The 16,262-nt window shown below is 41.2% G+C and overlaps 1 protein-coding gene across 2 annotated transcripts in view; it reads left to right on the forward strand.

Annotated features, from left to right (window-relative positions):
• The first annotated feature begins 6,916 nt into the window (after nucleotides 1-6,916).
• Nucleotides 6,917-16,262, forward strand: part of IPPK (inositol-pentakisphosphate 2-kinase) — a 37,015-nt gene continuing 27,669 nt past the window's right edge. The window contains exons 1-2 of one of the 2 annotated variants that reach the window (XM_068694067.1): nucleotides 6,917-7,141; nucleotides 12,640-12,780. In XM_068694067.1, coding sequence (XP_068550168.1) covers nucleotides 12,751-12,780 — 30 coding nt within the window. In that variant the 5' untranslated portion in view covers nucleotides 6,917-7,141; nucleotides 12,640-12,750. Of the gene's footprint in view, nucleotides 7,142-12,639; nucleotides 12,781-14,528; nucleotides 14,716-16,262 lie in introns of those variants that run through there. The other variant, XM_068694065.1, reaches the window with a different exon arrangement.

The following is a 16,262-nucleotide window of genomic DNA, read 5'->3' on the forward strand; positions in this document are numbered from 1 at the left end:
TCAAAGGATTAAACCTATTCCAGTATTAACAAGTGATATTTGCTTTCTAGTATAAAGTCATCTCAAATTCTCTAATGAGAAGTAAACTGACAAGGGGAATTTGTAAATTTGGTAACTTCTTGAGGGAGCAATATATTTTAGTCACATTTTCTTTATTATTAAATGTATTTATAAAACACTTCCATAGATGTTCATCTGCTTGGGGGGATTGCTGTGCACTGAGGTTTGGCTGCCCTTTGCAGTCAGACTATACACAGATCTTGAGCACATCAGGTAGCAATAAGAATTCAAATTACATTGTGATTCGCAACAAGCTTGTTTTTTATCACTAATTTAAACTAGTGGACCCAAGATTATTGATGGTAATATTTGTATAGCCTCATTAGCAGAAGTTATGTGGTATCAGTTGTTTTCCCTAGGGGTTCTTAAAATCTAAGTACTGTGAAAGATAAATGTTTAGTCATTTATGTTAAGAGCAAACCACTCCAGAGTCACTGAAAGACAGAATTGCAAATATATATAACCTGATAACATAACTTTACCATACATAATTCAGTTAGAAGAAAAATTACATCACAGAGTTTCTTTTATGCTTCAGACAAACCTCTCAGGCTAAATACATACCAAACTTGGGGGGGAAAAAAAGGTTGTAATCCTGGAGATCTGCCCAGAATGCAAGTTTGTCTTTGAAACACGTTTTTTGAGGAGGGAAAAAAAATGTATAAACAAATAGTCTTTGTAGATGCTATGACAAAACAGCTTTGAATATGAACTTTCAAAAGCATAAACCATTAACTTTGTGTAGCTTGGTAGTAACAAGTACAGTCAGCATCATAATGTAGGTCTTACTAGGGAGCTTTCCTTACTCCAGTCTGACTTTTGGGATGATTGTCTACTACACAGTGGAAGAATGAACAAGCAAGGAAACTAAGTTGAGTTTGACCAGAAAATATTTAACTTGTCGGAAGACAGCCTGGGTTGTTCTGTTAGTTCCAGGTAGTCGGGCAATGCTGCACAGAAGCAGGTTCGTTATATCCTCAAACAACCAAACCTGTCTCTGTGGTGTGGCAGCACTGAGCACTCTTCCCTCCTGCCAGTAAGGAGGAAAGGGACTTGCCAATTATTTATAAATTCTTACAAATATTCATGAATACTTAAAATTATTTGTTATTGCAAGACTTCAGCTTTACTTTGTATGCTAAATATGGGTAAGTAAAATACTGGGTACTCTCACTGTACGTCATTTTTGTACGCATTTTAGTAAGCTTTAGATCAATATGAAATGAACATGCAAGCTATGCTTCGCACCACTCCTCTGCATGTTACTTGCACAGCATCACTAGCATCAAAGCAAGGTTTTGTGAATGCTTCTGTTGCAAATGTGTGCCCCAAGGGTTAGATTTGCACAAAGGCACCTGTAAGAGTGAAGAAGTATAAAATCTGTAGTGGCTTACGCTTTTTGATATTCTTCAAATAGATTGCAGCAGCAACCTTCAACTTTTTTCACTCTGTGAGTTAGGGTTATCCTGGGGTTTGGAGGCAGACAGCGCATTTCAAAGCTGCAGAAGTATAAATGAGAATGGAACTGTTCTAACATGTACAATGCAATAAAATCTCATTTAGTGCTCAAAATAATGTGTTACTGATCTGGCTTCTTTCTTCTGGGGATATGGTGCTTTTCTTTGGGGGTACCAGAGGTTATCACATGCATTTCTCACTTCACTGCGTGTTGAAGGTGGTTGCAAGGGTTTGGTCAAAGTTTTTTTTCTAATATTCTGGGGGGGAGGGGGGGTGGGTACAAATGGAGAGGGACATCATTTCCTTTTTGGCCCAGATTGAAATGGGCTGACCCTATAACCAAAGGCATTGAATAGACCTCAGCCAACAGTAATTAAGCACATTCAATGGTAATTAAATATGTACTTGGACTTAGTAGTGCTGGACATTTAATGTGGAATAAAGAATTTTGATGGAATTTTTTAAGCATGTTCTTAAACCACGTTTATGGAGTATTTTTTGAATAACCAGTATTTTCACAAAATTTTGGCTAGTATCTGCCAGTCTTCATATTTTGTTGATGACTCGTTGCTGCACATCGAGAGAAAGCTGCTTCTTTCATAGAAGTCAGTATGATCGCTCCCATATTTAACACAGAAGGCATTTTGGCTGTGGCCTAAATGAACGTTTCACGCATTTGCGGTGTTTATCCGAGGCCTGTGTACAAGCTTCAGGGAGTTGTCGTTAATTTCTAAAGCATCAATTGAAGATTTAATTGAAGCTGAAACCTGCAAGTCACTTGCAGGTGACTGTCTGCAAGTCACCTGCAGCAAAGAAGAGAATCTATTTAAGCTTTGTCACAATCGTATGTTTTTACAATCTCAGTGGTATATTCAGGAAAAGCTGCATGTATTTTTTAAAATAGGTATTTAGCTGTTTTCCCGTAGGCCTTCAGCATTCATTCTCTCTAAATGTGATCTAAAATACCGATGACTGAACTCTTCATGGAATGAAAACCGGAAGTCTGGAATCAAAAGTTTGAAGTTAAATGCAGTCTATTGATCTGTGATCCAGGGATCCTGTGTATATCTTTCAATTTACCTGACTAGAAATCCTAAGTAAAGCACATACAAGACGTATTTTTTTCTTCCTTCTTCTGGTGTCTCTGTCCTCTATGTTAAATATATACATATATATATATATTTTTTTTTTAAAGTGAAAGTTGCTAACCCTCTGTAACAGCAGGAAATGAAAAGAGATTAATGCTGGTTCATTGGCAGGTGCTGTGTCTGGACAACGACCCTAAGAACTAGAATAGCAAGAGTGCTGCATTAAAAAGGGAAAGTTAATCCAGAGGGTGGAGGCATTGTTTTTGTTTTTTTTTTCTAGACTATGGCAGCTCTTTCATTTTCATACCAGACTGGGGAGTGTAACAGCACGCCTAAAGGTTTATTTTGTATGCTGTTCCTAACTGCTGTAATGCCTTTAAATGACCTGGAAGTTACTCTTTTAAGGGGTGAGATCTGGTCCTTTATTACTTCACAAGGATCCATAATTGAGAATATTGAGATCTGGTATCAGCTTTGTTAACTAAGTGAGGAGAAACGATGAGAAAAGCTGCCCAGTAACTTTAGCCTTCTAGAATCCTGTCTAATAAGCTATACACACTTTTTACTCTACCTTCTGCTAATGTTTTTTAGAATTTCTGCAGGTTTCTTTACAATAGTCATTTTCTCCTGGGATTACTTCAGAAAATTCAGTCTTCAGAAATATTGAAGATGTGTTTATCTGAAGATTTTCAGTGGGGAGCAATACTGGGTGGTTGCTGTTTTTGTAATACATGTCCTGGTGGGGTTCACTGCCTATAAACTACTTATTTAACTTGGCTGTGATGAATTGTTACTTCCACTGCTTCAAACACCCAACTAAATGTATTAAAGCTGGGATTCTTTTTTCAGCAACACCACCGAAGCCTTATGCATACATCTGCAGCTATTCTTAGGCTTACCTAAAACCCCCAGGGAAGTTGAAGCCCTAAAATAGGTTCTTTAATTTTTATTTTTTTATTTTCAGCATGAAAAAAGTTTGGAATAGAATTGACTCCTCTGAGCCTTATGCTTAATTTCCAACTTTTGAACTCTTTACCCCAGGTATGTGTTTAAATCTTTGGTTGCCATTTGATGCTTTTGTGTGTACCTCCCCTCCAATTTCAGGTGCTGATGTCATGTCTGAATTCACGTGGCTGTGATACAGATGGGCTTGCTAGTATTTTTCTTTCCTATCTTGGTGTGTCACGTCCATGATGGCTTTTATCATGTCCTACCAACGCTTTTCAGTAACTGTTGAATGTTTTCCCTGAGGAATGGTAGGTCTATCATCTCCAGAGATTATTATATACATGTAGAATGTGTAAGGAGTTCTTTATGGGCTGGCATCATTTGTTCTGACAAACATTTTGCTATGATGCAAAAAAAAAAAAAAAAAAAAAAAAAAGAGTAGTAGAAAAACCTGCATACAAAATCTAAAGGTATTTGCCCCTTTAAAGGAAGAGAAAGCAGAACTTGCTTTTAATGATTGTCTTAAACAATCTTTGTTCAGCCTTGATGCTTTGTTACAGAGCTATTGTTTGCACCTTTGTGTCGACTTCTTGGAAGAGGGTCCAAAGAGGGTTATTCCGTGATATTGTATGTAATCTACCTGGTGCCTTTGTGGACATCTCCCTATAAAAGGAAGAATAAAGCAGTGTATTGATGTTCTTTCACATAATTACATACTCTCCCCATTCATATGATGGGAGCCCTATGGATGTTTTCAGCTAACCAATTAATCAGTAACGCTGCTTTTACTGTAGACACGGTGTTGGAAATGATTGCTTTAGGAAACTGGCAGCAGCAGAAGGGTTACTTCTACCAAAATAAAGATTGTATTTTATGCTGGAAGTAATACAGGAGTATGCCTGAAAATCTGATAGCAAGGAAGGGCAATTAGCATTATATCATGCACTGTGGTCTAAAAGAACAGTATGGTGCTTGTGGAAGTTTGCTGCCACTTCTCCTTACTCCTAATACGTACGTGGACGTGCCTATCTGTTTGTAGGAATGGTAGAGCAACTTTTTCTATTGATAACTTTCCATATAACTTCTGAGGACTTCCTGCTTTGGAATTCTGTTTTTCTGTCTATCATAGAGGTAGGCAAGTTAAACCATAGGCAGGAAAAGCAGCTTTTATTTTTTTATTTAATAAACATTTAGCATGGAAATGTTAAATGTTCCCTTTATCCACGGTCACTTGGCTAGAGAAAGAATGAATATTTAATGGATATTTACTACAGCAAAGCAGACTGAAATTAGTCATCAGCTCAGCATAGCTGTGCACTGGGAGGTATTCCCCACAATGTCCATCGATGAGTTTTTTGGGAACAGATGAGGCAAACATCTGTCAGCTGGTCCCAGCTAGGGTCAGAGAAAGGGATTTTCCTTCCTATTTCCTCTGATTTCTCTTGCAGATGTAAATGTTTGGTTGTGCAGGTGATAAACCTAGACAAACTACAGAAAAAACTTGTTTTAAACTTAACTTCCATGTAAAGTAAACTTTTACTTTATGTTGCCTGTGTGGTGTGGTTTAAAGAATACTGGACTTGAATGGCTGCATTTATAGGTGGAGAAGCATTTGAAAAGAGGTAGGATGGAGCAAATGGATATAAAAGGTTTGTTTTGGTGTAATTGGAAGAGAAAAGAATGATGTCAGTAAAGAGCAGAAGAGAATTGCATCTCAGTAAGGGGTCTGAACTTTCAGCAACTCAGTGATCTGCTCTCTGCCTTCTCTACTGCCTTAGAAGGAGCTGTTAATTCTGCTGACACTTGAGACCATCAAAGGGCAGTAAAAGTGGTGGGTTGTGTGCTCCCAGGTGGCAGCAGGTCCCTGTCCCAAGAGCCATGGCTTAACAGTCATGCAAAGCCTCTTCTTGGAAGCAGGGAAGCACCTAAATTGCTTGTCCTGAAGAGCGATTCTTTGGTTCATCTTTGCTCTGTCATGGGGATAGATTGAATGAGCGGAATTGAATGAAACAATCCTGTTTTATGGATTGAACAGGCACTGAAATGGGGAAGACATTTGACAGCAGGTTTATTAAGCCATTTTCCATGAAAGCTCTGAACACACCTGTTCTTCTAATAGTAACTTAGGTGCTACTGTTCAAGCAATGATCCTGGGAATATCCTTCAATTTGATCTCTGGCTTAGATTTCTGTATTGTAGTAGACTATTCTGTATTGATTTATGAAGAACATGCTTTGGGAGATAATGGAGGACAACGGTCACAAAGGGAAGGATGGAAAACTATTCACAAATTTTTCTTCCATTAAAGCAAACGATTATTTTGCTATGCACGTCATTTACTATAATGTATTCGTATTCTTATTTATTAAATGTGCCAGGAATTCTATATTCAGAAAAATAACTAAAAGCCACAGCATGCTTTCGCAAATACAGTATTGCAAGTAGAATACTCCAGCAGAAGTAAAAATGTTCATATCTTGCTGGTCATTAAGTAAGCCATCTTTGTGAGATGAAGCATCACTTCTAAAATCCATTGTTAGGAAAATGATGATGTGTAAGCAGAATTATTTGGCATTTGGTTGGAACATGGAGTTGTCCCTCTGGCAAAGGATGCCCTACAGAAAGAGTTAAATGTGGCAAAATGATGCTCAGAGGGGGGCAGTGGGTATAGAGAGGGGAGTAAAACTGACCAGGAGGTTCAGACTCTTCTCTAAATTCAGCAGGGCCCTTGGGAAATGTTCACAAACTGAATACTGGGTGTGTGATTTGAGGGAAAGCTAGAAGCTGAGAGGGCAAGATCATACCTCTGTCCTCTGCCTTTGGTCCTTGAGGGGTCCTTGTACAAGGATATTCCACTAAAACATTGTTAAACCTCTCTGAGATGCTGCGATGTCCAAGAGGGTTAACGTACATGCAGCTCCTATGCCTACACAGAGCACAGGTAAGCGCTGGTTATGCTGTGTTGTTATTTTATCTATTTTTTTTCCTTTGAATAATTGCTTGAGTCGCTTGTTGTGGCCGTATTTTGGCAGGTAATACAGGTTATTCCTGAAATCGTATTTTTTTTTTCCCCAGTGGATCAATATGGATCTAGTCTCTTGAAAAATCTCCCGTAAAGCCTCTTTATACAACTCTGTCTAATTAGCGCAGTGGCCTTTATAAAGAGTTAGCCACGGTATGGCTGTTCACACCATAATTAATGGCCTTCTAGGACTAATCTCTGAAATGCAATTTGCGTGTGAAAATAACAGTTCAGGCTTATGGGCTTTGATATTCTGCACATTCCTTGTTCTCTTTTATTTGCTTCTGTTTCCTTTTCTTGCAGTTTAAGTGCATCTTCATAAGTACCATCTGCTTGCTCGTTCCTATTGAAGTTTGTTTCCGTCTACTTTTAACCTCTTCCTATGCATCTCTGTGTCTGAGCTCTCCCATCTGAGCACAGACATTAAAATAGCACGGCCTGACTTTCTGAAGTGTTCAGTGAATGCAAAGCCTTCTGCTGTGAATGGGGCCTGGAACCAATCAGTCCTTCGAAAACGAGATCAGTCCTGTTTAAAGGAGGTATGGAGCTGGGACGCTGAGGTAAGGTAAGTAACTTCAGTGACCTGTGTACTTTAAAATCCTTCCTGCAGTCAGGATAATGAACTAATGGCAGACATTAAAGCTTTAACTTCAGCAAAATCAAGTGATTCATTTGGAAATACTATTAACTTTAGACCAGTTAGGACCAGTGACATAACGTGGCTTGATGAAGAGACCCCAGGAGGATTGGTTCAGTCCTTACATGTGGCAATCCCCTGGCTCAGCGGTGACCAAACCTGTGCATAAGACACAGTAGTGTCTTATGTCTTAAGGCCCCAATGTGGCTGCTCACAGCTGCACCTCGTCAGCCTCATCTGTAGATCCAAGGTCACTGAGAAGCATGAGGGCTGGGAAGGGCTTGTAGGGGAGATGGGGAGGGGATGTCTGAGGAGTGTGTGCAGCTATATGGCTGGTTTTTAATGGATTTGGTAAGAAAACTGGGACTGAAGTCAGTCATTCAGAAATTATCTCATTTCAACATTAAAATTATGTGCATACCTTAGCAGAAGCTTAGATTTTAATATAATTGAGACTAAAAAGGCAGCAAAAGATGTATCCTTAGCTTCACAGTGTTGAAGTCGTCCCGTGCTAGTTGCTGCTGTCCCATGATTTTTTCAATGTACAGACTTTTCCTTAAGAAGTGCTGTTACATCTAACCTTCAATGAGATAAAGCAGCATATTCTTTTTCTCAGTTTTTGAAATAAACTTAAAAACAGCAGCAAAGATCTCTATCTTGTTTGAAGCAAGTAGTCCCATGGAAGATCTGATCAGGACTTTCACAATATTCCAGCAAAATCACAAGACACACAGCAGAACTAAATAAGGGGAGGTGTTGAGCAATCTCACCTTCAGACTTGTCTGTCTACAAGTAAACAGGAGGTAGAAAGCAGACCCAGAGCTTCTTTTAATTGATCATCTGAGATGTCCCCAGCCATGTGAGGAGAATGGGCAGATTTTTTTTTTTGCTGCTGCTCTGTTACATAGTGCAACAACAACAACAAAAGGTGACTTTGAGGCATGGGAGGTGCAAGGGGGAGGAGTGCTAGGCTTTGTGTAGGCACCTGTCTGTATCTCCCCGAACCAGCAGATGAGGCTGTTTCCCATTGCTTTTTGCAACCCTGCAAAACCCTAGAAAAGCAGTTGAACAAAATATTGATAATTGGGTCCTTACGGAAGAACGATTGGAATATTTCATTTTTATTGGCAGTGCCACTTTTCTTCCTCCACATCCAGAAGTACCGGAGGTCAAGCTAATGGCTCCTACTTCCTTGTTGCAGTGCGGAGTAAGAAATTGGAAATACGTTTGATAAACACGAGCTGCTACTGTACCACCTTGTGAGCAGTGCTTCTGAGGCTGGCCTGGCTGCTACTGATGGATTTCCTTACTGCTCCTGGGGTCTCATGAATCAAATAACAGGATTTTTTTCTTAGTTTTTGTTACTTTGCTTGCTTTTGTCAGATTATCTCCTCTTTCCAGATGATTATTTCTGGCTGGAGAACAATTCTCACCACTGAAGTGCTTCTGCTCTGTTTCTTTTTGGCTGGCTAGCAGAATCACTCTAACACTTCACAAGTAACTTTCTGATAGCTGTCAGTGTAACTTTCACCAATTTCCCTACTTTGATTATAATTAAGTCTATCTCTAAACATGATTTTATGTCTCTTCTCTGCACTCTTAATGTCTCATAATGAAATAGGTTCAAAATCAACCACCAAGTAGAATACCCAGGTATATTTTTGGAATTTTTACATCCATACTGCATTGACTGGTGCCTTCCAAGGTACCAAGCCTTGCATGAGAAGGGGCTTCACTGTTCTTTGGGCCTGCTTCTGTTTAAGTGTAATCTTTTTAGAAGATCATATATTTTGGAGTATTCCTTTTCCTGTCATGGTTAGGAAGAGCTCTTAGGTTTGAGAGTATCTTAGGTTTACTTTTTGTCTAGAAACTTGTGGGAAAGATGTGAGATGCACCCTTATTATTCACTTTTGTTCCAAGGGAAATACTTTCATATCCATTGCAGTTCTTATTTTTATTGTTTTACACTTGCTTTTGCCAAGCATTTCATTAGAAAGATTTCCTAATCACTTGATAAATACCCATTTCATTGCACTTAAAGGTAACAACCTACAGCTCTCTTAGCAATTGCTGTTTTAAATCAATAAAGCATTTAAGTAGAAGGTGCTATCGCTGATACTGTGATAACACAGGTCCAGAACAGGTAGGTCTGGCAATAAAGGGATGGCAGAAGCCTTTTTTTTCCTGGGGAGGCGGAGCACTGCAAATGGCAGCTCGTGGACTGCCTGAGTGATGTGGCTTGTGCTCCCAAGGCAGGTGATGTGCTCCCTGCTTGTTTTCAGAGCACACCCAGAAATCTGCTCGTTCTGTGCTTTCCCCCCCCCTCTTTCCTTGAAATTTCCCCCCCACAACCTCCCCAAATCACCTTGCTGGGAGGCTCTGCACTGTGGCCAAAAGTCCAGTTTCATCATCAGCTTAATCAGGTCTAACAAATGGCTAATGCTGCACTCGCCACCACTTTTGGTTGCGTTCCCATTGCTCCTTTAATGAGAGCTGGAGGGTTTATGTGGCTGTGCAGTGGCATAGCGGTTTGCTGAGTGAACTAAAATGTTATAATAAGTAAAAAGCAATCTGAGACAATCTGACCATTCGTTGGATGAATCGTTTGCCCTGCCTTGCCATATGGGTGTAAAAGGACTAAGAACAATGCAAAGAGGGGACAGGAATGTATGGCCAGATTGGGGGGGCGAAGCATTCGTCTTAGGTGCTGCTGTTTGAATACAGTGATTGCTCCACCAGTCAATAACACTCTGGTACCTGTGAAGCTGAGGCATCGTCTTTTGAAGTATTTGGCTGTGTCAGGGTAACACAGGATTCATCAATAAAAAAACTGCATCACGGTCCTTCTGTGCCATCTCTTGGTATTGTCACACAGCTTGGCATTGTGGGGTACAAGCTGAAATGTAAGGTGGGACCAGTTTATGTCAATGTGTAGTTAATCTTCTGGAGACCTTGTACTTTGTGAACCAGGAGTTCAACCTGGGGAGGTTTTGAGGTTTTTCACATAAGGGCATAGCTGCACAATAGCGCTGGAGCTAAAAACTAGGAAAGTCAGTGTATTCCCTTGCCTATTTAAAGATGGTCATACAGGGCTTGCGCAAAAAAAAATATTAAGATGTCCTCTAACCACTGCCAGGCCCAAGGGCTAAGCACAGGAGGTTGTGCAGGTGATGTCAGCCCATGGGGTGCTGCCCATGGGCAGTTGCATGTTGCACAAGGATGTCTGATGGGTGCTGATAGTTTGACACACAGCACCTGCCCTAAGAAGTGTTGCTCTGTTGCAAAAGCAGCAAAAACTCATACTTACGCACAGCTCTGGTAGTTGGCTTGTACCTCTTCCTGTAAGGAACGTTTTGTTTTCCAGTTGCACTTCATACCAGGCGAGACCTAAAAGCTCTTTATCCCTTCATCTTTCCTTCCTTGCCCTCAGGATTAAATGCTGTAAGAGCAGACTTTAAGGAGGTGCTTAGATGGGATTGGTCTTGTTCCATTCTGATTTAATACCTTATCAAAGCTCCTAGGGTTTCACCATAATGTTCTGCTTTAAAGGCCCCCTGCAGTTTCTAGTTAATCTCCTCCTCCATTTATTTTCTCTTACTCATCCAAAAAAATTCACCATGATGTATATCCATTCCCCTATCCCGGCTCATTTGTAGTGTTTTGTTGATGTCTTCTTTTATTTTTTTTCCCCTCTCAGTGAACACACAGGACTCTTATCCATGGAAAACACTGTTAAGGATCTTGCCTGTACATAAAAATCGCACCTGTTCTGACAATTCATCTGCATTTTATATACTATATAGAGAAGAAATGAATCTATGCTCTGGGTCTTTAACTTCATTTCCTTCTTCACCAGCCCCTAGCCATGTAACCTCCCAGTAGTTATGCCTGTTGACTTGTTGACTCACAGCTGCAGATACTGCTGGCTGGGGAAGTCTGTGCAAGCTCTTGTTGATTAACAATGTCTGTTGTTGACCTTGTCGCCTTTTCTTGCTACATACTTGTTCCCAAAGCCATCAACTTCCTTAGCGAGTAAAATAAAATATTTCTTATGGTTGGAAGTACCAGGTATGATTTCTAAATAAATAAATATAAAAACACAACACCAAACACCTCCCCCCCATCAAACTACACGTTAGTCACCTTTATTCCCCCCTGCTTTGGGTCAATGCTGCTCAGATTGCGAGATGGTGAAATGACAACTGAAGCATGAGGTTTTCTGGATTTCTGGTGTATGCATGAAATTACGTAGATCAATCATGGATTCAAGAGAAAAATAAGGCATGGAGATTATACAGCAGCGTAATCCAGATAAAAAAGGTAAAGCTTTAGAACTGCAATGAGGTGTGAGTTCCATCAGTATGCTCCATTATTGATGGCTTGAGTGTAATATAAAACTGTCAGGTAACCTTCATTAAACATAATTGCATCTTTTGAATTAATTTTAATTTAAGAAAAAGAAAAATTTCATTTTAGTGTTACGTTTATTCAACTTCCTTGGACTTTGTCTGGAATTTTTGATTTTTAAATAATTTCTTCAGGCAGACGTTTCTTGGTCGCAGGATAGGATCTTCTGTGTCATGTTTATCCTTTTTCAAAAATAGCAGAATAATCTTTTTACAGAATTCTTTCTTTTTGGTGACGTGCAGAACCAAGATGCAACTTACAACAAAAATCCTTCTCATAAGCTTACAAGACATTTATGTTATTGTCATCTGACTTTATTATGAGTCTCAGTAATGCTGTTTTCCCTGATACCTGGATTTAATGAACTTTGCTTAGCCATCAGAATATTAATGCAAAACGCTTGCCTGCTTTTGTTTTAGCCTCAGACTAAATAAGACCATTTTTAAGTATTTAATTCTTATTCCTTGGTAAATTGACAAGGTATATAAAAGACTGCATGTGTGTGAGTCCTGCGCTGGTAATTCTGTGGCATGACTGAGGAAAGGACGTGACAAAAGCTGAGAGCTGAAGTCTGCTGGTGGGAGAGAAGTCATGTTGTGGTGGGCTGAGAAAGATCTGTGTACCGGGGGTAATCCAGGAGAGCTGAGATCAATAAACTAAAGATGTGAAGTTGGTGGTTAGTTCCATAGCTTAAACCAAATTTAAACAAAAACATACCACTACAAGCATGGGATGATAGACAATAAACTGGGAAGAAAATTTATATTAGCTAACATATTGTTTACCTTTACGTAAAGAGGCAGGAAGGCTGTCTTCTCCTAGCTGCAAATGTTTGACTAGCTTTACATGATAGTATTTTACTAGCTTATAAGAATGTCGTATGATCAGTGTTCTTGTATTTTATTTTGTAGGAAAGTCTTTTATTTATCTTGCATTAAGACTATTTGCACAGCTAAGTATACTGAGGTCACTGTTTTAAAGGCTGTATTTAAGGTTTGTGTTTTTTGTATCCCTGACAGTGTAGAGACCTAGGAAAGAAGAACTGTGACACACAGCTCAAGAGAGCCACCTGGTACAGTTGTAGAATCCGGAAAATGGAAATGTATTCTTAAGCCTGTGGTGTTCTCCTGATGCTTTCAAACACCATCAAAAAGAAAAAGGTGAGGGGATTAAGGGAAGCTGCAGAACTGGAGGTATGATTACCCTACACAATCCTGATGCAGTTTTAACATAGCTTATTTACATACTAAAATACCACAAGCACCTGATTATCTACTGAGATCCTCAGATGGATTTTGAAGCTCACTGAGCTCTGTGCTAGTCCTCAAGGTAGCTAATTAAGAATAATCCAGGTATGTCTACACAAGCTGTACTTATACCGCAAGACTATGCTGGAGGAATTCCAGTTAAGTAACACTTTAACATCATTAACAGCACAGAAGCCTAAGATACTTAAGTTTGTGTGTGTTGTAGATAGTATCTAAAATAAGTAACACTTAAAAGCTGATAACACAGAGAGAAATATGTTACTACATTTTTGTCCCTCTAATTTCAAAGTTTCACCAATGCATTTTCAGAACCCCCCTGCAATGTAGCAAAGTGGTAATTGTGTGCCATGAGATGTGGGAGGAAGAGGTGAAGTCACTTGCTGGAGACAGTGATTGGATTAAAGCTTACGTGTTTTTTTACTTTTTTTTTTTTCACCCTTGCACTCAACTTCTACTTTATTTTTCTGTGTAGCCGTGTACTTTTTAGAGGTATGAAAACTTTAAAGAAATTCTAGTATTACAAGTTGATTCTATTAAGACAAATTACTTCTGCCACTACCAGTTAACATATTTGTCTTTATTCATGTAAGCCTATTAAGTGTTCATATCCTATGTCTCTGATGTACATTAATTGCGGAATAATGCTTCCACTGAAAGTTTTGTATGTAACCTTGAATGAAATTCTTCTACCACGTTTGGATAACATGGGATAACACTTTTTTTCTTTTTTTATGTATCTGTTTGTTATAACACAACATAATGGAACTTAGCAAACATGCAAGGTGACAAACATACTTTAAACATTCCTCCTGTGACATTATTTTTGTCTTTATTAAATGGCCAGAGGAATCAGGTATTCACATTTCCTTTTTCATACAAGTCTATAGCGTATTGTTAAATAAAAAGGACAAGTGCATATCAATCCACATTTTTGGCAAAAAGGAAGCATGTATTGCTTAGACTCCATTTATTTTTCAAAAATCTAGTTGAAATTAGGTTATAAATTAAAATGACAGCACAACACAAAAATCAGTGACTTATGGCAGATTTTTGAAGGTTTTATTTTCAGCCTTCTATGTGCATCTCTTCCTTTTTAAAAACATACCCTGTTCTTTGCTTTGACTTCTTAAAGACTGTGTAAGTCATAGTTGGGTGCTACTCAAATAGTGTGTTTGTTATACGAGGGAATCAGAAGGTAACACCTGCTTGCAAGGTTACTGTTATGGAGTACCTTCCTCAGGAAGAAAGAAAAGGGAAAAATTGTAAGTTGTTAGAGGTAAATTTTAAATGGTAATTGGAGTTCTGTTCTTTGCAGTCAAAACTCAAAACTGACTGGACTAAGGAATCCAGGATTTGACCCTGAGTTTGTGACAGCTAGCTTAGGTGCTTAGACAATTTGTTTTACAGTAGTTCAGTTTATTCATGTGGAATTCAGCCTTGCTGAGACGAAGGAAACCCCTTAACGCGATAAGCCTGGGAAGTGCCTGAAGGAGGAGGGAAACCTGGAGCAGGGGCACGGGCTTCACCCGGGAGGGGACAACACTGAGGGGACAACGGAGGCTGCGAGCGGGCTCGGGGGCGCTGAGGCGGCCGGCCCGAAGATGGCGGCGGGGCGGGGCGGGGCGGTGCCGGGCGGCCCTTCCCGCGCGGCGGGCGGCGCGCAGCCGCCATGGTGGCGGCGTGAGGGCGGCGGGCCGGCGGCAGGCACCGTCCCCGCGGGGCGCGGCGGGGCGGCCCGGGCCGGGCATGGAAGTGGAGAAGATGGACGAGAATGAATGGAAGTACCACGGGGAGGGCAACCAGAGCCTCGTCGTCTCGCACTGCCAGGTGCGGCCCTTGCGCGGCGGGGCCGGAGCGCCCCTCCCCCGCCGCCGGGCCCCGCGTGAGGGGAGGGAAGGGGGGGGGGCGGGCCGGGGCCTCCCCAGGTGCGCGGCCGGGCCGGGCCTTTCCTTAACCGGGGCAGCGGCGGCAGCCTGGAGACGGCTGGGGGGACGCGCTGGCAGTTACCCGCCTGTCGTGTCGCGATATGGGCGCGACAGAAGGCAGCCCCGGCAGGGACCGCGCTCCCCTGGGCGCCCGCGGGGTCTGGCGACCTCGGGAGGGGGGGGAGGGGGGACACGGGTCCCGCCGGCCCCGTGCCTCCGCGCACCTTTTTTTTTTTGTTTGTTTTTCTTCCCCGTTTTTCTCTGTAAAGAAACAAACGGAGCCGGGCCCGTTTGCCGGCAGCATCGTGAGGCGAAGCGGAGGCTGCCCACGGCGCTGCTGTCACCTCACAGCGCCGGGCTCGGCTCCCAGCGGCCCTCGGAGGAGCTGGGGCCGTGCCTGACGGGTGCTCGGGGCCGCTTCGGGGCTTCAGAGTCCTGTTACTGGGTCTGAGTGCTGCCACCAGTGTGCCCCAAAATGCCCTTGGTATTGCATGGATCTAAAGGTTTTAGAGCTAAAAGGCTAAAGGGTGGTATTTATGTAGAAAAAACTACAAGCTGTATGAGCTGAATCCTGAAAGCCATTTATTTTTCTATACGTATGAAAGAACGATCAAAAATACTGTATTTGATGTATCTTTTCTGGGTTTTAAACGCACATTCAGTGTAAAAAACGTTAACAAATGTCAGCCTGAGGAAAATGCTGGAAGTATCACGGCCTCCTCAAACTCAGGAGGGACGTTTCTGTGGCTCTCCTTTCTCTTTATATGAGGTACTTTTAAAAGATATTCTTACTACAAGAAAAAAGCACGTGATTTTGTTCCCTGTCTAAATTTAAGCTTTGGAAAAGGCGGCTCAAAAAAAAAAAATGCAGTCACTGAACAATAGGAATCAGAAGGCGTAATGGGTCAGCAGTGATGCAATTGTGATATCTTTGAAGACGTGGAAGATGAGGAAGTCTGCCAGAAACTCGGAGTGCTTGCCGAGTGTGTCAATTCTCCTTTCAACAAGAGGCAAAAACTTTAGGATACAGTGAAAGTAAAGCAGATGTATTTTTTTCCTGTATAGATAGCTGGTGAACTCTTGGAAAACAGGAGTATCTAAAATAGTGTTTAGATGCTGATTGTTGCGTTGTGCCCCTTGCAAACAGGACGTGCTTGCATGATTAATCACCCTGCTTGTGATCCGTTGTCAGTCATTCTCAGGTTTGTGTGAATGAAACAGCAGCATATTTAAGATACTGAATTTTATTTTAACTGTCCTGCCTTCATTCTGTATCTCTTTGGTTCATGTTTACTGTGTGTAAAGGTCAGGGGGAGGGATGGTGATTAGGTTGTGGCAAGGGGGATGTGAATGGGGGCAGAGACAGAAGTGTTGGGATTGCGAGAGGCCAGGGCGGAAGCGTCTGTGTGCTTGGTGTCGCCTTGTTCTCCCTTCTCGTGTGTAGTGGTG

This window comes from Anas acuta, chromosome 11 (genome assembly GCF_963932015.1).
Source record: "Anas acuta chromosome 11, bAnaAcu1.1, whole genome shotgun sequence".
Classification (NCBI taxonomy): Eukaryota; Metazoa; Chordata; class Aves; order Anseriformes; family Anatidae; genus Anas; species Anas acuta.